Source organism: Pezoporus occidentalis, unplaced genomic scaffold (assembly GCF_034315485.1).
Source record: "Pezoporus occidentalis ecotype Australia unplaced genomic scaffold, CSIRO_AGI_Poc_V1 ctg37, whole genome shotgun sequence".
Taxonomy (NCBI): domain Eukaryota; kingdom Metazoa; phylum Chordata; class Aves; order Psittaciformes; family Psittacidae; genus Pezoporus; species Pezoporus occidentalis.
Genome location: NW_026915691.1, coordinates 2,836,170 through 2,859,354, shown reverse-complemented (window position 1 = coordinate 2,859,354; position 23,185 = coordinate 2,836,170). Strand labels below are relative to the sequence as shown.

The 23,185-nt window shown below is 42.0% G+C and overlaps 1 protein-coding gene across 16 annotated transcripts in view; it reads right to left on the bottom strand.

Moving 5' to 3' along the window:
• DEPDC5 (DEP domain containing 5, GATOR1 subcomplex subunit) overlaps positions 1-23,185 on the bottom strand; it is a 47,354-nt gene that overhangs the window by 18,209 nt on the left and 5,960 nt on the right. For 9 of the 16 annotated variants that reach the window (XM_062631297.1, XM_062631312.1, XM_062631313.1 and 6 more), the window contains exons 9-30: positions 22,901-22,979; positions 21,925-21,986; positions 20,823-20,892; positions 20,340-20,412; positions 19,127-19,230; positions 18,690-18,764; positions 17,781-17,915; positions 17,248-17,309; positions 17,070-17,143; positions 15,802-15,871; positions 15,313-15,349; positions 14,497-14,617; positions 14,065-14,311; positions 12,316-12,496; positions 11,636-11,771; positions 9,881-9,978; positions 7,013-7,078; positions 5,491-5,674; positions 4,352-4,512; positions 2,500-2,617; positions 2,166-2,333; positions 1,094-1,313 (exon numbers count right to left, since the gene is read on the bottom strand). In XM_062631297.1, the coding sequence (XP_062487281.1) occupies positions 1,094-1,313; positions 2,166-2,333; positions 2,500-2,617; positions 4,352-4,512; positions 5,491-5,674; positions 7,013-7,078; positions 9,881-9,978; positions 11,636-11,771; positions 12,316-12,496; positions 14,065-14,311; positions 14,497-14,617; positions 15,313-15,349; positions 15,802-15,871; positions 17,070-17,143; positions 17,248-17,309; positions 17,781-17,915; positions 18,690-18,764; positions 19,127-19,230; positions 20,340-20,412; positions 20,823-20,892; positions 21,925-21,986; positions 22,901-22,979 (2,541 nt within the window). Of the gene's footprint in view, positions 1-1,093; positions 1,314-2,165; positions 2,334-2,499; positions 2,618-4,351; positions 4,513-5,490; positions 5,675-7,012; positions 7,079-9,880; positions 9,979-11,635; positions 11,772-12,315; positions 12,517-14,064; positions 14,312-14,496; positions 14,618-15,312; positions 15,350-15,801; positions 15,872-17,069; positions 17,144-17,247; positions 17,310-17,780; positions 17,916-18,689; positions 18,765-19,126; positions 19,231-20,339; positions 20,413-20,822; positions 20,893-21,924; positions 21,987-22,900; positions 22,980-23,185 lie in introns of all 16 variants that reach the window. The other 7 variants (XM_062631303.1, XM_062631304.1, XM_062631309.1 and 4 more) reach the window with 3 other exon arrangements.

The window sequence follows — 23,185 nt, the reverse complement described above, 5'->3', positions numbered from 1 at the left end:
TGAGGAAAAACCAGAGCACCAACAGGCTAAGACATGGCTGTGCTACCTGGAAGGGCTTGGTTTCTTACCAAGTGAGCTATCTGTTCTGGTTCTCGTTCCAGGCACAGCAGCATAGGACACCCATTCCAGGTAAATTTAATTAGTTCAAGAATAGCAAGGTGTTAAAAAAGCCATACTGAAACCTGAAACAGTACTATTCTATGACATCAGTCAGCACTGTGCTTTATGTACTGATTACCCATACATAAAGCACAGCTACAGGTTGGGCAGAGAAGAGATTCAGAGCAGCCCTGCGGAGAAGGACTTGGGGGTATTGGCCAATGAGAAAATTAACATGAGATGGGTTCAGTGTGTGCTCACAGCCCAGAAAGCCAACCGTATCCTGGGCTGCATCAAAAGCAGCGTGACCAGCAGGTCGAAGGAGGTGATCCTGCCCCCTACTCTGCTCTCATGAGACCTCACTTGGAGTATTGTGTGCAGGTCTGGTGTCCTCAGTGTAAAAAGGACATGGAACTGTTGGAACAAGTCCAGAGGAGGCCACGAGGATGAGCAGGGCACTGGAGCACCTCCCGTATGAAGACAGGCTGAGAATGTTGGGGCTGTTCAGCCTGGAGAAGAGAAGGCTGCGTGGAGACCTCATAGCAGCCTTCCAGTATCTGAAGGGGTCCTATAAGGATGCAGGGGGAAGACTCTTCATTAGGGACTGTAGGGACAGGACAAGGGGTAATGGGTTAAAACTTAAACAGGGGAAGTTTAGATTGAATATAAGGAGGAAGTTCTTTACTGTCAGGGTGGTGAGGCACTGGAATGGGTTGCCCAAGGAAGCTGTGAATGCTCCATCCCTGCCAGTGTTCAAGGCCAGGTTGAACAGAGCCTTGGGTGAGATGGTTTAGTGTGAAGTGTCCCTGCCCATGGCAGGGGGGGTGGAACTGGATGATCTTAAGGCCCTTTCCAACCCAAAGCATTCTGTGATTCTATACCCATACACACACATACACCCCCAACTTGCTTGGGACTGCCTCAGGGTGTGTCTCTGCTAATGCTTCAGCTAAAACTCAAGCTCAGCTTCTCACCCAACTAAAAGCTGACTCACTCGGATCATTCGATCAGACCGATGGCGTCGACGAATGCGGTTCAAACCCTCCACAAAGCGAATGAATCCATCCAGGAGCTGCCACTCCTCCTCGTCAGAGCGGGGCTTGTCCCCATACACATCACAGTGCACCTCTCCTTCCATAATGCGTTTGGTGGCACTGATGCAGGCAGGCAAAAGCAGAAAACGGGTCCTCCAGAATTTCAGTGACTCAATAAGGCTGAAGGAACATGAAAATAGGACAGAGGTCAGCAGAGCTTCCTATGGAGGATCATACAGTGCATAAGATACACATCTATTTGCTGTAAATTTCAGTTAGTATAGTGACAATCTCATTCTGCTACACCTGTGCGAGAACTAACAGATATAAATGGGAATGGTCAGCAATGAGTAACACTGGGAAGTATTAAAACATTGATATGCAAGAGAGAAAAGAGGGCTATCTTCAGAGTAATTTTATCAGAGATAAAATGCCTTTTCTGTAAAAGATAACCTACAAAGGCTTTTTCACTAAAGATAAGCAAAGAAAAAGGAATTTTAAAGATACACCTTAGAGAAGGCGGCATTTTGACTGATACCGGAAAAGAAACAACAACAAAGACTGGATTTGTTGAGAGAAAATACAGAAAGGCTATTGATACCTGTGGAGACATTCCACATTGCTAATAAGAAGCTGTGCTCTACATAGCTTAGGAGTAGGACTACAGTCAGGCTAAGCCTAGGACTGAAGCAAGCCTGCAACAGATTCAGGAGTTTTGAGTCACAGCCAGAAATGAGCAAGAAGCCAAGAAAAGCATCTGTGTGGTACAAAATGCCATCATATTTCTTTGCATTTGTAGCAGAGGGAAAAAAAATGGTTCATGCTGTATTTTGTGATCAAGACTTTGTATCAGATAATGCAACAGGCAACAGAGTAAGATTCCTGCTAGCACTACACAAGTGAAAGCAGGCCAGTTACTCTCCCTGGAGTACTGAGCATTCGGTGGGTCAAACTTATTGAAGGAATTTTAGGTCAAAAAGGAAAAGAGGCAATTAGGACACAGAACAGTCTGGATGAACAAGGAGATCTTGCCTGAAATCCTCAGAGCCAGCAGAGCAGATATACTGATCCAAGTAATTCCACTTGTACTCTTCTAGTCTCTCATGGGAAAATTCTACCCAGCAAGAGACAAACTCAGAGTCAGAGTGTGAGGGGCACAAGCTGTAAGTGTAATTTATCTGAGCAGATTCATATGGATACCTAGAGAGAAAACGCAGACATTAATCTCAGCATCATCAATAGCAGTGCTTCTCTTTCTTCTCAAGATACAGAAGGCTCTACAGGATGTTCTTTCTAGCAAGTACCAGCAGCTAGAAAAGCATGTTCATCTGAACACTGACAAGGAACTGCTCAGAAAGATACTCACTTTGGCAGATATCGGGTCACAGTAATTATTTTGTCTTTCAATGTTACTTTGTGGAAAGTACGGCCCATACTCAGCCAGTATTGATCTTCTTCCTCAGGTCGATTTCTTGATACAAGACCTAGTTGTTAAAAGCAAAACACACTTCCTTTCAGCTCACTGCAACAGTCAGACCTTTGTCAAACTACCTATAGAAAGGGACTCTAAAATTGGGCTTCTGAACTGAAGACAAACTAAAAGCCATCTTTCAGGCCACCTTTTTAAGGAACATAAATGCACAATGATCCTTTTGTTCTTACAGTTCAGATTTCCTAGTACCACAACTGGAGAAGGGCATTCCCCATTCATACACCACCAATACAGACCTTCCCCAGTCAGGACAATTAGAGAACAGACGATACGAAATGTTAGGGAACTGGTGGGCATGATGGCAAAGCTGGGCTCCACTTTCACTTTCTGTGCTTCATTCTAGGAACTAAGCACTGAAGTACTTCAGTACTTTACTGAAGGAGGCTTGCTGCTCATTCCCAACCCAGTGAGTTACAACTGTATCATCTTCATGTGTATTCCCTGCTCTACAAACACTGTATCATACTGACTTTCCTAGAGAATATCCAGAAGAAGGAAGAAGTCAAAATAGCCAGTCAGATCCTCTCAAAGGAATATGATACCCTCTCACCCTACTCCAGCCCTCTGGTGGGTTTAACTAGGTTTAGCTGACTCATGGTTTGAGATTCAGAGCAGCCCTGCGGAGAAGGACTTGGGGGTGTTGGTTGATGAGAAAATGACCATGGGTCGCAGCCCAGAAAGCCAACCATATCCTGGGCTGCATCAAAAGCAGCGTGACCAGCAGGTCGAAGGAGGTGATCCTGCCCCCTACTCTGCTCTTGTGAGACCTCACCTGGAGCATTGCGTGCAGTTCTGGTGCCCTCAACATAAAAAGGACATGGAACTGTTGGAACAAGTCCAGAGGAGGCCACGAGGATGATCAGGGGACTGGAGCACCTCCTGTATGAAGACAGGCTGAGGAAGTTGGGGCTGTTCAGCCTGGAGAAGAGAAGGCTGCGTAGAGACCCCATAGCAGCCTTCCAGTATCTGAAGGGGGCCTACAGGGATGCTGGAGAGGGACTCTTCATTAGGGACTGTAGTGACAGGACAAGGGGTAATGGGTTCAAACTTAAACAGGGGAAGTTTAGATTGGATATAAGGAGGAAGTTCTTTACTGTCAGGGTGGTGAGGCACTGGAATGGGTTGCCCAGGGAGGTTGTGAATGCTCCATCGCTGATGGTGTTCAAGACCAGGCTGGACAAGGCCTTGGGTGATATGATTTAGCGTAAGGTGTCCCTGCCCATGGCAGGGGGGTTGGAACTGGATGATCTTAAGGTCCTTTCCAACCCTAACTATTCTATGATTCTATGGTTTCAGGACAATGAAGCTCTACCTATCTATCTGGGACCTTCACAGCTATTTTAGAGTTAAGGAACTGCTTCTAGTTACATACATTTGGGAGCTTGGGTCTGTCTTCTAGAGACGTGTCTGCCCTGCAGTCACCATGTGAAGTGTGTTTAAGATGTATTCACACAAACAGCACTCAAGCCATGTCACTTGGGCTCACCATCATGAATATGAGGCAAGTTTCTTATTACAGTTCAAAAATCCTGCACCTGTCCCTTCATGGTGCAGCTGAGCTGTTTGTGCTGCAGCAGATCAGGCTCTCTCCCAGCAAAGCTTTCCATATAACAACAAAAAAGAACAGATGCTTCAATGAGCATCTCTGCCCGATTCATAGAGGTTACTGGGATTTGCAGAAGGAGGAAAAGACAGAAGACTGAATTGTCTATACAAAGTCACTCACCTCGACTGTACAGGGGACTGCTGCTGAGCGGGGGTGGCACAGTTGTGGCTGGCTTCTGTGGTTTGGATTGCACAATAATTTGATAGCCTTGCATGAGACGCTGACAAATAAACTCCTCAAACACCTGCTGGGCTGTCATCTGCACTCCTTCCTCATCTCTCCTGAACACAAAGGTTAAGGAGACTAGAATAAGGAAGCTGACCACACACCTATTCTTAGCCCTGCATTTCCTAATTGAGGATTTCTGCCTGCACTGGGCTCTGTGCAAGTGGGGCCCTCTGCCTGTGACAACCAACCTGCAGGAACAGGAGAGAAAAAGCAGGTACCTGCCTATTTTAAACAGGTGATGATTAGCTCTGGCAATACTTCCTGCCTTTGAAAGCAGTTTTGCAACCAGTAACAAATTAGCTTACAACTTTCAACCAGTTCCCCAATGATCACTGTTACAGCACTTTGCGGAGACTCTCAATGCAGTCTGTAAGTGTTCAGCAGAGCCCAGCACTGCCAGCGTGCAGCAATGCTCCACCCTCTCCCACAGCAGGATGTCTAGAGCAGACAGAGATTAAAAGACATATCACTATAGCATCTCATCACAATTCCTTCTGCTCCAAACTTCATCTTCCTGCTATAAAGGGACATTTGACATTTCTTTTAGGCATTTCTCCATTAATTCTGCTATTTCCTATGTATCTAAATTACCCTGACTAGTATTTGTGCTGTGTTCCCATAAAGCATGTTTTCCACCAAGACTCTTTAAACTAAATATCCCTGAAAATGATGATAAGCATCTTGAAAACTGAGTGTACGTGTACATTTGTTCATTTAGTGTTTCCAAAATGCTTGGTGGAAAATAGGTTAACAAAGACGATAGCCTGAGGTTGATTATTTTGACTGAAACACAACAGAACGGGGCAAGATTTTGCACTCAGATTTTTGACAAAATCTACACAACACAATACTGTCAGACAGTAACATCAGGAAAGGTGCAAAGTTATCACTGAAAAGGGAAAAACTCTAGGCATTCTGCTGCTAACTATGTTAGCAATTCATCTTTCTCTTGTAGAAGTGCTCCTCTTCCATCAGCTGTGCTTTAGGCATTTTCAATGGAAGTTACTTTACAGAGAAGGTGCTGGCCAAACCTGTCAATGTCAGCTTCTGGGAGGAGATCATAGCAACCCTCAGTGTAATCATTCTGCAGGCTCTGACGGTCAGGGAAGTAGTCCGTGGTTAGAGGGAGGCATGCCGGAGTAGTGAGAGACTTCCAGTCCACTCCAACTGTACAACAGAAGCCTGGCACTACGGGGGGAGCAGACAGCGTCAGAACTGCCTCGTTGTATCATTGGGGGGGGGGGGCACACAACGGGGGCATATATGGTCACCCATGAAAAAACAGGGTGCACGGGAAGATGAAAGAGAGGCATGAAGAGGAAAGTTAGAAAGAATGAGAGACAAAACAGAGTTGGCATAAAGTCAACAGGGACAAAGAGAGGGTGGAATGAGAAGGGGGAAGGAAAGTAGGATGGGAAGAAGGGAGGGAGAGAAAGAGACAGAGTTTGTTAGACAATGCAGTGCACATGCTAATTCAAACCCATCATGCAAATGGCATTCAAAGTTAATACACTTGATTTTGCTGATTGAAAGCTAGAGCTGACATAGCCACCGCTCTTCCAAAATTACAGCAAGCCAGGTGCAGTTACCCAGTTATTAATACAATAGATCAACATTCCAAGTCTGAACAAGAAAATCAGACCAGCTTTGCATCCTAGACAACTGCAGAAGGAGCTAGGGATGAGGACAGAAAGCCTCTTTCTGGAATAGTACAAAAGCAGAAAAGGGAGTATTGCTACAGTTATAAAAACAGAAGACAGATCCAGAGGGGTGGGAAGACCAGAAAAAGAGTAACTTGGAAAGCAGTCCTTCCCCACACCCTTTCCTACAGTTACGTTGCAGTTTTGTGATTACAGAGATCTAAAACTAGACGTTAAAAACAAAAAGCTAACTAAATTACATCAAATTATCAGCTCACTACTGAACTACATTCTAACCTGCCTCAAACAACCTACATCAAGGCAATTGGCCAGCTACTAATTCTTAACTTCTTGCCATTGAGATCTTACAGGCAAAGTTAAGTTACTGTAAAAATGTTAACATTAATGGCACGAACACTGCATGAGTAATACAGGACAGACCACTATAAAGAAAATATTTTCTTACACAGCTACACACTTGTTTCTTTATTAGATGAAGGCACATTTCTCAGTTAACAGTACCAAATTCACAGACTGACTGTACTACTTCTGCTTCAAATGGCTGGTGCCTAGCAAACTTTCCGTGTTGAGAAGCAGGCAAGAGTTCAGCAGCTCTTCTAGCTCAGACACCATTATGCTTTCTGCATAATAGTGTCTGCTAGGGAAAGAATTTCAGATGTAATACAGCAACCAGCTTCACATATTCTTAAGAGATACAGCACTGCACTCAAAGTGAGACACAGAGTACAGGGTGATCCTGCACATTACTGCAGGGCAAAATAAACTACTGTCAAAAGCCAAGCTCCTCAGCTTCTTGCCTACCATCTCCTGATATCTCTGTACATGTACATGCCCTTCCCCTCCCTATCATCCCACCTACACAAACTCTTTTCCAAACCTTTCTCCTGCTTACTTGGATCCGGAGAGTTAGAGACAGCATCTTCCAAGGAATCCTTGTTCTGAGTTTTGATGTTCACCCCTAAAAGAAAGAAAGATGTATTTTAAGTAATTACACACTTCACTTGCACTTCAAATAGAAATAAACAAAAAGCATGCCAACATTTTAAGAATACACCTCCTTGGAAAGAATTCAGGGTTCTGCATAGCAGAAAACCACCCAAAGCCAACTAATGAGGGAAAAAAAGACATCCTGGATGAAATTTGAGCATCTCATTAGAAGTGTTCAGTAGCTAAAAACCAAGCAAAACCAAGCTCCTCAAAATGGTGAAACGCATCTTGAAAAGCAGATGCCACAAAAAAAGCAAGTAACAACAGAGTCATCTGTAATCATTTAACTTGCTGATCTCAAGATCTCAGAAGCTAAGTAGTTTTAAATACATTCAGTACCCAAAACCAGAGTTTTATTTATTGATTTTCTCATTTTATGAACAAGGAATAAGTAAAGAGAAAGAATTTCCTAAAACATGGGCAGCAAGACAGGAACTGATGAAGATTTTTCACCTGGTGGGAGAAGAGGACCCATATCTGCGATTCTAATTACCTGAAAAGTCTAATCTATGAAAATCACAATACAGATTTACACCAATTCCAACATTTTTATGCATAAACTACCAGTACACATTTCACTCTCTGCCAGGGGGCAGGGGATCTTCTTGATTCAGCCAATACAGAATACTTTTTTATCCCTTGCCAGGCTACAAATTGGAAAAGTATTAATGAAGCCCTTGGTGCCCCTAAATAGGTCCAATATATTAACTACAGACTGTTTAAAATTACCATGTTCTGCAAAGGCAGAACATGAAAGGAAACAAGCAGCTAAGGGGACAGGTAAAACTACTGGCTTAAAAGGCATTTATCAGAACACAAATTTCAGAAGCCTCCAAACATTTAAAAGGAGCCATTTTTATAAAACTAGCTGATGTGGATTTATCCAGAAAACTGATATCAACATCACAGCTGTTATTCTAAATAACATTTACTGTCAGAAAGGATGGTTATCCGCTTCCATGAAGATGCTGAAAGAGTAAAGGAGCGGGCTCCTTTGGCATTCATCTTTCACCAGCTCCTCTGATGCCATCTGCCACCTAGCTAGGGAACTGCAACAAGGTTTATTTGCTCTGAACTATCATCTACCATCTGCTGGACAATCCAGGCTACACACTGAATGCCAACGGAAACAGGTAGGGTAATAGTTTTCACTGTGAAGCCCATGTTGCAGCAAAACCTGCTGTGGACAGCAGAGGAGAAACAGACTCACTGAGAAATCATATTTTTGTATTATTACTTTTGTTTTTAAAGAACAGTTTCATTTCATAAGTGACTCAAAGCATAAGGGAGAAACATAAATCTCTGAGTCACAGTGTAGCAGCTACAGATGGCTGAGGGCGTTTAGTCAGGGAAGGTTCTCCTAACTGCTTTCTCAAGGACAGACACAGATTAACTTCCACCACGTACATGATTTACAGCCCATGTACAGACACAAAAGGCTTGTATTCAAGGCAAGCATGTTTATTGCCAGGATATGCCCTGCATCTATGTTTTGCAAATTGTAACCAGCAGCTGAAATGCAGCTCAGCAAGAACAAAGTCTATGTTGAAGGCAGAAAAAAAAAGCAGAAAGTACTAAAGCAAGAAAATGAAATGAATTCAGATGAAATGCATGGAAGAAAACAAGAGAACAAAATCCCTTTCAATGTGACTATGTGAACACAGGATGAGAGAGATATGAAAATTAAGTCTGCTAACTGCTTCATGGCTCTTCAAGGTATGAGCATAGAGGAAAACAATTGTTTTAATCCAAATGTAATTCAGAAGGATGAATTTAAGAAAAAAAAAAAAAAATCAATCTTTAAACTGGTTTTGACAAAAGAATGCAAGTCATGACTACTACAGCCCAAAAGATCAAATTTCTCTATGTACCCATGTAAAAAGCACTTCCATAAAGTCAGAAGGTAGGGTGCAACACACCAGACAACACAGCAAGATGCTCAGTATGGCACGTTGTTCTACTAACAGGATTCCAAAGAAATGTTGAGAATTTCCACTAATTCAGGTGTCTGGGTAAGGCAAGACAGACAGTGCTAATCCTCAACTGAAAGTACAGGCATGTCTTCTCTTTAAAATGTGATGACATATTTTAGGCTGTGTGAACAACATTTAGTATAAGCAGCACCATGTTCAAAGTTCTCAAAATCTGGAGAAAGTGCATTTGTAGGTAATGACAAGAAATGCCTGAAAACACTGAATCCCAGAGCTTACCCCACAAAATAAACCTGCTTCTTTAGAGCTTCACTCAAAACCTACATATGACCAAATGTTATTCTTTCCATCAGCTTGCATATGTAAAGTACAAATATTCAAACAAGTTTCTTAATGCAAAGGGTGACAGCGTAAGGCAAACCCACCCAGAAAAAAACAAGTTTTGAGCAATATCAGTGCATATTTAGTTATTTTTTGTGCCTGGACATCAGTGCTTTGTTATTATGGAAGCAAACAACTGCCTAAGAGGTCATCATATGTGAACAATGAGCATCTTTCCACAGTAAAAGTTGTTAGACATACCTGAAGAAGTAGAGACACATAAAGAAAAAAAAGACCAAAGAAAAAAACAAGAACAAATCACCCCCAAAACCTGCAACACACCAAAAAGTCCAAGCAGGACCATTCACTCAAAGTCGAAAACTGTTCTTCCATTATAGGTTCTTTCCACTCTGTAACGCCTGGTCCACCCACCTTCCCTCACTTGTGGCTCTCTTACTTTGCCACTGCCACCAAGGAAGGGCCCCCTCCCCCAACCCCATGCCTTGTCAGTACTCTGTTACCTGCACCATTGCCACCAGCCAGACCATTTGAGTACTCATCTGTCCCACTGAAGCTCAGGAAAGAGGCACTGTCTCCGGGGTGCCGAGAGCTGCTGTGTCTGTGGAAAAGCAAAACAGCCTCTTACACACACATTCATTCCTCACTCATGCCATTCCTTGCTTTTAACAAGAGCTGATATAACAGATAACAAGTAATCAGCCTGCCAGCTCAGCTGAGCCCGTGGTCAAACCATGCTCTTCATGATGCCCTGCAGAGATGGCAACAGCCATAAAAACAGCACAGAGAAGGCTGTAACAATATTCCCCATCTGTCTATACTGCTTGTTCTTTGCCTCTAGCAACAACAAATGCACTGTCCTTGCAGGACAGTGGAGAAACAGCTATTCATGTGCCTCACAGGAGAGAAATAAAACAGATGTGATTTCATGGTCTATAAAACCAATATTCTAGAGTGAAGAAATTGCTTCAGATGAGTACATCATCCACAGAGATGACAGAGAACCAGAAAAATAATCATCAAAAATATGACACGAGAGTTTGGCATTAATGACAAGATACTTCAGCACATCAGAATGTACTTATGAAGTTAACAAACAAGAAAACTTACCTTTTAAGGCAGAACTAGTGAAAAAGTTGGTGAGCATGATGTCATATTAACATTATATAACACAAAGATTAGTGTACTCTACAGGACAACAATTTTTCTCTTAAGAAAAAGGCATGAAAGAATAATTAGGCAATGCATTTTCCTAAAGGACTGCTTGAAAATTGCAAGAAAACCTCCTGAAATTAAAAAGGCAGAGGGTAACCAGCAGGGTCCTCACTCATCCTGGACAGCCAGGAACAATACTGAACATGAATATCTGTAAACATGCAAGATGAAAGAAACACATAGCAGGAAAGATGTCAAATTTCATGATGAAAGAAACCAACTTCTTGGTAATTCTTAGGTTGGTTGAGCTGCCAAAATGGCTTTGGGAAACAACACTTAAAAATGAGTGAAAAAACACAGGCAAAGTATTTTCAATAAATAAAAAAAGGTAACACAACCCAGTATCTGGAGATTGGAAAACAACTGTGCAGTCTGAAAACTGGCCTCGGTGAAGTGAACCATCTAACTGCTCTCACTCCAAAACCAGGCTCCCCACAACCATGCCACACGCAGTTATACTGGGATCTTTTTCACTTCTCAGAGCCAAGAATCAATTAGCTCCCAAAACTGACCAAAGGTCATTTTTCTTAAAGAAAACCAATTTTCAAACCAGGTGCCTTCATTTGCAATCCTGCCCCGATGTTCGTGGTGGCTGTATTTCTCACCAGCATGGGGAAGACAGGACTGAATGGATAGCACTGAAATGGCTCAGCAGTTACTGCGAGGCAAAGCTATGCCCTGTGTTAAAACATGTTCTATTCTGAGGTGAAGGTCACAGCTATCGGGATAAGAATCAAAGACATAAGCTTTTACAAGGCAATTTTGAACAATTCCATGAATGATGCACCGCATTGCTTGGCCTTGGCAAACTCTCTGATAAACTAACCCCCTTCCCCAAATTAAGGGAGATAAACCATCTCCAGCCATGGCAAAGGAGCTTTGTATCTTAAAATAAAAGTATATGCTGCACATGTGTCAGTGACACAGCATATTATTAACCTTGACGACCACAAGTTTTAACTGCCATACTGTAACATATGTCAAATATTAAGGAAAAGAGATGTTCACGTGAAGTCTACACAGATTCAACCTAAGGACCGCACCTGCCAGTTGCCTCGTGGTAAGCCAGCTCCAGCAGCTCAGCAGAGGAATGTGTCAAATCCTGCTGCCCATTGCCCTGCATTTCTGCCATATTCTGACGGGTTTGATGATGGATCTGGATAGCTTCTCCTGACGGACCTACACAGTTACAGTTTGATCATTAACCACCACTTCTGCATTGATTCCCCAGTTGCTCTTACCCTCCTTCTGTCAACAGCATAGGCAATGCTAACTAATGGAAATTAAGGAGGCATGTTTATAAAATCTGAAGATTTTACAACTCTTGAACCTCTTGAGCTCATAAGAAAGTCTGTAAATCTGTAAGACTTGAACCTCTGGCATCTTCTCTGAAGCCAGAAAAGCAGAATATTCTTTTAACTATTTTGTATGGCCTACTTACAAGGTGCTCAACAAATGCGAGAACAATGCAGCATCTGCAAGTCAACCCAATTTACAGTTATGATTCACTTCAACAGCCTCCCTTCACTATTAAGATTGTTCCACAGTACCTGATGCTGCAAGTTTGTCAATAGATGGCAATTTATCAAGCCTACACACTGAGTTCAGCCTCTGTTAAGGTGGAAAGTACTTGAAGACACTAGAGTTCAGATTGGTTCTCTTGTGTTAATTCTGGGACAAGGGAAAAGTATCAGCAATCTAATATGCTACATAAGAGGCTTACCCACAGGAAAGGTGTGCATCCAGCGCCTCCTGTTAGATGTAAGCTTCATGGGCATGCGGGATGGGGCAAACGGGTTTATCAGTGCCCGCTGGGGTGTGTATCCCCCAGGTCGGATGTGCAGCATGGATTCTGCACTGCCAACGTGGAACCTCCCAGGGGCACTGGAGTCACGCTGCTGAGACTCCATGTTCTCAAGGACATCTAGGAAACACAACTTAAAGTCAGTGAGAGATCATGCAGAAGCCAAGCAAAAGAGAATGAATTGCTTAGAAATATAAAGATCCCCCAGGGTAAGTGGGAATAAGGAGAGCTGATGAGCAGGCATGGAGAGAAGCTGAAAGCAATTTCAACCCAGTCTGCGGGATACAATGTGAACAAGAATCCAGACAAGAAAGACTATTATTTCATCTGCCATTACAGAACTGCTGTAACCTGTGTCACTTTATACCAAATGAAGCCAGAAAGAACCCACTTGCTAAGTCAACTATGAAGAATTACTCAGAGCTTTGAGAATTCCTGAGAAATCAAAAGACTGACACACCAGTAACTTCAAGATGAGTACCAAAGACACAGCAGAAGCTACAACTGAGTAATACTGAACTTTCTGTAACATTCACATTTGACCACTGAAATAAAGGATTACTTCCAGAAGATACAGGACACAGTCTCAGCAAGTTAGCAGTTAGACATTGCTATTCAAGGAAGAATAGAAGTGAAGTTATTTAGAAATAGGAGAAATATAGCATACGAGGTAGAAGGAATCACGGTTCAAAAACAGGAATACCAAAGAGAAAGAAGGGTCTCTTTACCACCCTACACTGCTAACTACAACATGTAAAAAGCCTCAGCTAGTCTGACTGTTCCCTCCCCATCAATCCTATTTCACACATATCCCCATGCAGATGCACACCTTCAGCCAGGTCACAAGACTATCCTTCATAGTAAAGAAGTGGGGAAAAAAAAAAAAGGAAAAAATAAAAGGAAAAACAATGTATATTAACTGACAGCAGGGGAAAACATGAAAGGTAAATGTAACATGAAGCACACTTTGTTGCAGCAGTTACACATCATCAAATCCAGTTCTTGTAACAGGGTAAATACTGTATCAGGAGTTAGCATGACATGAAACAAAGAAAGACCTAAAGAACCTTCAGGGACAGAGTTTTACAGAAGATCAAGGAACTGCAGGAGAAATACACCCTACCTATAAATGAGTTGGGTTTGCAGAAGATGCCCCACACTGATTGAGAACAAAATTAAATTGGAAGGAAAGAAAGGAGAGCACCAACACTGCTAACACACCAAGGCAGTTCAGCAGTAGAGCGTCAAAAGAAAGGATCCAGAAAGTGACTCTTAAGGACAACAAATCCCCATAGAAAGAAGTTGCAATCAGAGTCCCCCAGGGCTCACCACTAAGGCCACTTCTCATTTGACAGATTATAGGTGACCTGGATAATGAAAAGTTACTTGTGTGTGTCCACATTTGCAGGCAGGCACAGGAGAATAGTCAAATATAAAAGAAAGCAATAGACAAGGGAAAAGAATAAACCATGTCAGGACACTTCTATTTAGGACAAGCCAGTAAAAAAGAGCAATGGACTTGAACAAGGATAACAAAGGGAGAATGCACACCCAGCTGAAACTGCAGAAAAGGTTTACCATGAATCCTAATATAAGCACCATCTCCCCTGTGCTGGCCTGGCTGTGGCCACCACAAACTTCCCTCTTCTCTCTCACCACCTAAGGTACTTTCCCATCTGCGTTAGGCTGACCTCTGGTGCTGGTATAGCCCAAAGAGCTGCTGACTTCACACTGGTGCAGATGAGGCCGTGGGATCATCAGGATGTTGGAGATCTTGCCCAGTGAGCTGTCATCAGAAGCCTGGCTCCTCACCTCCTCAGGGGGCAGCGTGCGGCTCTGCAGAGAGGGGCTGCATGATACGTCATAGGAACTAGAGCTCTTCCTGGTTCGACTTTCTCTCTCCCTCACAGACCTACTGAAAATACAGATATGTCCAGTGGTACAAAAGATAGATTAATTCCTGAGTTATCAAGGGGCTTGAACAGGCCCAAGTCATGTAAGATACTCAACAGGTGAACTCTGTAAGAGGACTACAAGGAAGAAGAACCAGAAAGTAACAACATGGCTACTCTAGTACTAGCAGACTCACAAGCCTCTTACCTGAAAGTGGTACAGCGCTGGGCTCTGGATGGGCCTGGCAGTCTGAACACCTGGGCATCATAGCCATCATAATCCACCTGGATAGGTAGGGCATTCTCAGCATCTTTTGGAGCCCCTAATGCTGAAATAAAAATCATATAGCCTTGGAACGTTGAAGATCTGCAAGTTAGAAGTACCCAACTCTTGCCACTAAGAAAAGTATCTACTCTGAAAAATCACATATAAAAGTCTCAAGAACAGAAAGGTGAAGCTGCTCAACTATCAAAGCGGGTGCCTCTGAATCAGGGCTTCTGAGGCCCAAGTATCTTCCTCCCAAATATCCAAGAAATTCAATTAATAAATGAATCAATGCTTGTATGAACAGATGCCAAGTTCCTCACAAGGGAATTGCACACTTTGAATCATCTTTGAAAGAAGGGACAGATTCACTTATACAGCCAATGTACCCCTTTCTGAAACGAGGTGGTATTAGATAAAAGCAGGCTTCTCCCACTTAATTCTGCAGTCACAGCAATGTCAACACCCCAAGGCAGTGAATGTCCTCCTGTCCTACCCCCACAACAGTACCACTAGCACGCCAGCCTGGTACCATGTATTCCCCAGCAGCCAGGACAGAAAACTACTCTCAATATTAGTTATTTGCCAAGAAGGCAACTGACATACACACATTAATCCCCTGGACAATGACTATGTGGTTTTCACAGTTTCTCCAACAGGCGTCCCGTCCCCCATCTCATCAGTAGTGTTTTTGCTGAAGTATCATTGCTTTACTACAGGTGTTAGGGGGATAGATCACTACAGAACAGAATTACTCACAGGCATCTCTGTTACTTTTTGCTTTCTCAGTCAGTGGCTGGAGGGTCCAAAGGAAGAGGGAAGTGACCAAAACAAAAAGGACAAGAGAAAAGGAAACAGTCAGCAAGTTAAAGTTTATCTTGTTGACCCAATGAAGCAGCCAGACCACTTGAGAAGTATTAAATACTGATACTCGGTCACAAAACTGTGTAAAACCCATCTCTGTCAACAGCTTCCTTTCCTCTCCATGGAGTAATTCATTACAGAATGAAATTCTAATTTTTATGGTGACTAAAGCATTTCTCACCTAGTTTCATCCCAGAAAGACCTACAAACTAGTGCCTCATTCACAATCCCTACAACAAGCATTACAGCTTTGCCTTCACTGTCTTTTAACACAGAAACTTAGTTACACTTGTTGGAATACTTGCTAGAAAGATTCTGATGCTTTGCTGAGAAAAGGTATCTGACAAGCTAGGAAGAATAAAAGAAAATGAGAAGGATACTTACTTTCCTTCCTGCCAGCTTGATCCGGGGAGTGAAGCTGTTACAGAGGAGCTGGCTTTTGGATGTGTAGAAGCTGAAAGGAAAACCAGAATGGCTCAGTTGTCTTCTAAAAAACTGAACTTGGTTAGCTACAACTACAAACAGCCTGTGAATCTGAGCTGTTTGATGGCCAAAAGGGACATCTTTCTTTGCATAAGACAACGTATGGAAAACACAATGGATACCTAACTTATGAGAAGCTACTCTTCCCTCAAAGGCCAGACTTTGATTCCCATAAATGGTCAGTCTAGACTTCTTAATATGCTTACATTTGTATTCCTCAGTTCACTTCCTCTTTCTGCAGAAGGTATCCACTTTCACTGTCTATACAGCACTGTGCAGTTTACACAACACTCTCTAACTTACATGACAGTAATGACTCATGAGCTGCTTGAAAATGACACACCTCTCCCATTTTAAATAATGTACTCTTTAAAATCTGTTTCTTGTTATCTGAATCTTTTTAATTCTGCCTTATTATAAGCCTTCAAACACATTTTCATCCATGGCAAAGATCAGATGCCTTCCTATCACTTGAAAATAGTGGCTACAAAGGAAGCTATGAATGGTAGCTATTAATGGAAGCTATTAACTCACTGTCAGGACAGTCAATTAATGCATGCAAATAAAATGAGGTATTAAAAGAGAGAGAAAAAGAATAATCCTAAAGCAGAACAAGGACCGAGGTGGTAGTTTTCATCCTCAGCCCTGATCTCTACATGTTGGGAAAGAAGAGAGTATTATGGCACAAAACATTTAAGAGAAAGCAGAAAAGAAACCTACCATGCTTTGGAGTGAAGCAGTGTAACACTGAGCCTCAGCGTTACCTGCAGCTGTTCTAACATTTATCCATGTTATCCACACTTTCTCTACCCATAACTGTTAATTTGGGATGTATCTTTTCACTAATAGCTAATCTAGTTATTAGTTGAAGTGACTGTATTTTTTGCTTAGCTTCCTGACTTCCCTCAAGCACAGGTAAGGGCTATAACTAAATTAACTGGGAAGATCAAGACCTTTTCCAATGCAAATAGTCTATTATCTTTGATATGCTGCATTAATGTCCAGAATTCTGCAAGAACGTTCCTAGTTCTGCAAGGCTATTGTAATACCTGTCTTTGCTTCAGGAAGAGAACAGAGCAAATAAACAATGAAAGAAGAAAGGGAATTCAACTGATTATAAAATGGAAGGCAAATCAGAAGTGATTAGCAAAGGCTGAGAGTTCACCTACCTATGGTTTATCCAGTGTGGAATATTGTAGTCATCACCCAATCTGGAGTCCCCAGGTCCACAGCGATTATGAAGCTGTAAGAGTAATTCAGAAGCATAGCAACCTGCTCTTTGTCTAAGTAGTCACAAAATGAGCAATATTTCTAGTAGGAGCAGAGAGAAGGGAAAAGAAGCATTACCTTAAAGAGTGGTACAGCATGCAACGGTTGTTCTCCCATACATACCAAGTCCACACCTATCCCTATAAACAAAGAACAGCAGAGCTCAGCTATCTACCAAGCAGGACTGATAAGCTAAGCCAAAATAGATCATCAATTTGAGCTGAAGGCCCAATTTGTATTTCTATCAGATTTTAAGGTGTAATTATGCTGAAAATGGTAGTTAACAGTCCCATGGTATGGTTACAAACCAACAGTGCCAGTGGGGATATAAGAAATGTTTCTTTTAAACTAATGCGAGTCATGCAAGATTATCCTTTAAGGGAAAGGTCTGCATGGACAGATGAAGTTCTCCATCACAAACAAAACAAATTGTAAACAAATTGCCTTCAAGTTCTCTGTAAGTCTGCCTATTTCAGTATGAAGTGTGGGCACCTGTCTTCCCAGAGTACACAGGTTACAGTAGATACTTTTTCATGGCAAGAAAAGGCTAGAGTATTTCCAACTATTTCTGCTTGCCTTCACAGGGACTGCAGAGTATTGGTGTTATTTACCATTGTCTATCATCCGCTGCTTGGTTAGAATCATAAGGAGTCGATCAACTTCAAACACTCCCACCCCAGGTGTGATGACCACAGACATCTGGCCCGTCCGATCGAAGTTGCGGTTTATGTAATGCTTGTCAAACACTAGAAGAAAGAATTGGGGAATACTTTAAAAGAGCAGAAGAGGCTGGAAGCTTGTTTTCAGAGCAAAAGAGGTGACTACAACAGCACATGCAAGCATGAGAGGGCTTGTATATAGTCTTGTCCAACAATCAACATTAAACTACAGCAGAGAGAAGAGTTAGGGCTAAAGACAAGATGGGAATCAGATACACAAAAAAGAAGTATTTTTCTCATACATTTAGTATTTCTTTTATAACATCTCACAAACCCCAAAGCCAACAAACAAACCCCCAAAATCCCCATAAGATAAAGTCCATTACTAATAATTTAAAATAACATTCTGTGCTCTCTCCCATAGGAATAACAAGACAGTCACTAAGACAGAATGACATCTGGTGTACAGGAGAGCACTTCCAGCCTATCAAATCCATTTCCCTGCTAAAAGACATGGATCAGCTTCACGTAAACCACCTTCGATCTACTCTGATTCTGAAACACTTTCATAACTGAAAATTTCAACTCCTATTCCAAGAGGTTCTCATACAGATTCACAGATGGAAGGAAAAGTTTCATCCTAATAACACCCTGAAGAGTGAAATACCAAATACTCAGTTATTTGAGGGCTACTGGTTTTCCAGAGACACATAAGACAATTTCTTCTGAGGCTGAAAATTACAACAACCACCTTACATTCCCCTTCTCTTTATAGTGTTAAGGACCAGGCAACAGAAGACCACAGCCATTTACTGGCAGCTGCTTCTTCCTCTGTATATTTTATCCATGTTTGTAGCTTACCATTGAATGAAAGATTTATGGCCTCCAGGTAGTTCCCTTGTGCTGAGGTAGAATTGTAACCTGGAGGAAAGCCCTCTGGACAAGTGTGCAGAAGGGAAAAAGAAAAAAGTTACCATCCCTGTATAGACCAGCCAAAACCAAACAAAAATTATTTTATATATATTTTTTTAATTTATTTTTTTTAATTTAATTTTTTTTAACAGTCTTCTTTCCCCCCAGAAAATCCTACCCAAACAAACAAAATAAAACTGCATTTGCAGTAAATCCTACCACTCCAACAAAATTAGTATTGGTATACTGCACAGAAAGACCCAAGCAAAACAACCTAGCCAGAAGAGCACTAAGTAGCACAATACCAGACTCCAACTGAAACTAGACCTTTAGAAATTAAAAAGAGAAAGAAAAGGGTAAAGCACAGGAAAGGAGGATTCTTGTACCTGCTTGCTCGAGTCGTACCAACACAGGATACTGGATGAAAAGCTTTTTAATGGTCACAAGCAATGAGGTCCACTCTTCTCGTCTCTCATTCTGAACGACAACTCTAGGAAGAGCACAACTTAATGAGGCTCATAAAAGGAAGCTATGAAGAGGGAGAATGGATGAAAAAACTACAGAAAAAAGAATGCACAAAAAGGTGAGTGTTTCTTCCTTCTGCTAGGCAGCACAGGACGACTGCATACCTGTAGCAATCATCAACATGTAGATGCACACACGAAGCTGGGCACACTCCTAGCTAGAATAATCTCTCACTTCTAAATAGGTTATCAACATTACATGACAAATAGCATCACTGTTTTGCAAAGCAGTAAGATCATTAAGAAGTCCAAGTTCAGAATGAAATGACAGCTTTCACAGCTTCATCTGCTGTGACCATCAGCAAAGAAGCTCCAGTAAGTACCTAACTGGAAACACTCGTTTCAGCAACAGAATCATTTATTCTTCAACTACTCAAGAATGCAAAGACCTGAAAAATAGTCAAGTCTTATGCAAAATCCACTCCCAACACTACAGAACTTCTAGAGGTTACTGGCAACTCCAGTTAAGCACAGGCAACACAATATTCACATGCTCATGGAAAACTGACATAGCAACCATGGGTGCACACTCACAGATGGAATGGGGGCTACTCATCAATTTGCTGCCATATTTTTCACTATCTAAACTCCTGGCAAACTCCTACACTTGGTAACATGACATATATATATATATATATATCCTGGAGAAGAGAAGGCTGCGTGAAGACCTCATAGCAGCCTTCAAGTATCTGAAGGGGGCCTATAGGGATGCAGGGGGGGTACTCTTCATTAGGGACTGTAGTGATAGGATAAGGGGTAATGGGTTAAAACTTAAACAGGGGAAGTTTAGATTAGATATAAGGAAGAAATTCTTTCCTGTTAGGGTGGTGAGGCACTGGAATGGGTTGCCCAGGGAGTTTGTGAATGCTCCATCGCTGGTGGTGTTCAAGGCCAGGTTGGACAAAGCCTTGGGTGAGATGGTTTAGAGTGAGGTGTCCCTGCCCATGGCAGGGGGGCTGGAACTGGATGATCTTAAAGTCCTTTCCAACCCTAACTATTCTATGATTCTATATTCTCCACATGGGTTGCATATACACTGTGAGACAGGAGGTGAAGAACTGGGAGAAAGACCTACTTGTAAAAATCTTCATAAAATCTTCCCTCGTGATCCTGCCGAATTGATGCACGATGCGTTTCGGGAAACTCATCTGGAACAGAAGCAAAAGCACATTATTACCCTATGCTCTTGTGTAGAAATGACCCCTCTTTCCTAGTAAAGAGCTGTTATTTTCATTAAAATAATAATTAGAAAAAAAGGCAAACCAAAAACCAAACCTTTGAGAAATATCAGCTCTCCCCCACAATATTAGAAGTGTCTTTGAACCAGTAGAACAGCTTGAGTATGATGAGGAAAATTTGGCATATATTGTTCTACGTAAGGTTTCTGCTGCAGTACTTTTGTAAGAATGGCTGTGTATCCAGTGTGCTTGACAGGGATTACTTTGGACATGGGCATAAAGAAAGAAGATAAAAAAGTCCCTGGTAGCCTGCGACCAACTTTCAAGAGAGAAGGGAATTGGTCTAAAAATAGAAACACAAAAATAAAGAATTTACACACCTATAGATTTTGCTTCATAAAATGTTCTAGAAAATAGAACCACTGTCACTTCATGGCTGCAATTCTTCTCCTGCTCAGGAAGAACACATGAAAACAGAAGATCTTTAGGGTCACACTCAGTAGGAAACTCTGTATATACACATACAGAAACACACCTTTTCCCCTCACATCTAGAACCAAAGGTAACTAGAAAAAGGTAGACTGCTGCATTAATGAATCTGTATGAGCGCTCCATATTCCTCTATGAAATAACACAGGTCTGTCCTGTAGATTCTGTGCTTCTAGGCTGTACCACATTTAACAGCAGCACTCCCCACCAGCCTCTAAAGAAACTCCTCTCTGTAACTGTCAAGATACGTAACTTTTGTTTAAAAAATAAATACACCTGATTCAATTTGTTTATATATATGACAACTTGATATTCTCATTTCTTAGTGTTTAGAGAGATGCCCCTAACAAATTAAAACTTTATATTTTATATGCCCTTTATTTGGAGTACTGATATGGTTCTCTCAAGCCAGTGGAAATCTGCTGCAGGACTGCTAACAGCAGCTCTAAGCCAGATCATGCACTGAGTGAGAAGACAGCTCTGGATTGTTCAGCTATAACAGGCAGTGAGGCTTTGGTTGGTTTTTGAAGCAATTCACTTTCAAGAACTTTGCACATCATTAACAACCCACTTACTACAACCTGGAACTCCTTCACATGAAAAGACAGCAGCACTAAACACATTACACACTGTACCAGGGAGATAGTCATAACAGAGTCCTGGAACATCTAAAATTGTGTAAACCAGACTTGTGCATTACTGCACAGGCACAAACATATCACACATTCAGTGACTTTAGTCCAGTCCTCCACACACACTGTATGATACAAACAGAGCAGATACAAGAGATCAGTAGTGGGGTCACTCAGGACAGGTTATGACTTAATGCAGACCTGCAGTACCCACTCTTTTAATGCCCAGGAGTCACCTCTTCAAGTCCTGTAAACTTTAAAATTGCCTGACACAACCTTCCTCAAACTGGCACATCAATGGGCTTATTAAGATGGCATTAACTTGTTCTTTCAGAGAGGATTAACTCGATCAGCTATTTACCTTCCATTTTGTGAAGAGGTCAGCAAGGAAACCATTCACAGCCTTCTCAAAGTAGAGGTCCCCTGCAAAGTAAACATCTCCAAAGCATCAGAGAACTGCAGCTACTCCAACTATGAGGTATATTTAACCTTGAGATTATAAGGAAATTATTTCTATTAGAATTAGAGCAGTTGTATGCATAATAAATGCTAATATCACTAAAGCAAAGATGGTAAAAACATTAAAAAGCATGAAAATGTTTGAGAGGATGTAAACACAACTCTGACTGTGAAAAGGATCTGACCTTTAAATTCCTCTTTCCAACACATTCACAGCATGCTGGGAAAGCATCTGTACTATCTTTTAGGCATAGCATGCACAACTGACCCCCTGCTCAGTTTTGAGTAGCTGCCCAGTTACATATGCATAAACACATGGTCAGAGGAAGTGGCAAGAGGTTTTCTAAAGAATTAAAGGTGGAAAAAATAGAATAGGGCAATGACACAGAGAAGTGACTCATTTTCAATCCCAAAGTTTTAATACTTCTCGCTGACTCCACCTGGGCTAAGGAGGGGATTTTGCTTCCTCACTAAGCCAAATTCAAGGGAAATCTAAAACATCAAGGTCCTCCTCATACAGGATTTCCAGACATTTTTAGTTTCAGGATTCGCACAGGTTTGTGCCTGCCCTCACCACCAAACATGGTCATATCCACAGAAACCTTTCTGATACCCCCCTGCATTTCATCACTGAGATAATGGCACCCAGGCCTTACAGTAGGGACAGGAAAATTATGGAATAGCTAGGAGACAGAAAAGTGTGGCACTGTATGTAAGGGTCTAAAAGGCACTTCAGAACACTGCCTAGGGCAAGGGCAGGGTATTTTAGTTTTCCAGCAGTGGTGGAAATAAATAGTAGCAGCAGTTTTCTCATAGGGGCTGAAAGGACAGCTGCTGCCATCCACATCCACAACCAGGCAGGTCAGTTACCTACATACCATAAATATCAAAATCCCACATTTCACAGCTCATCTGGATAAAAATATAAACCATGGCAGAAGTGGAGCGGAAGACCACCTGCAAAGGAACAAAGGACCTTATGTAAAACAAGGTAAGTTCACTAAAAGGTCCACAGGCTGAAGGCAATTAGAACAACTTCTACAACTGTGCCCACTGCACTACGGGGAACTTCCCCCCTAACAAGCTGACATTTCAACAGCCCAAGTAATTCCTAGTGCAGCCAGTACAGAAGAGTTGAAGTTCACTGATCATTCATTCTCCTG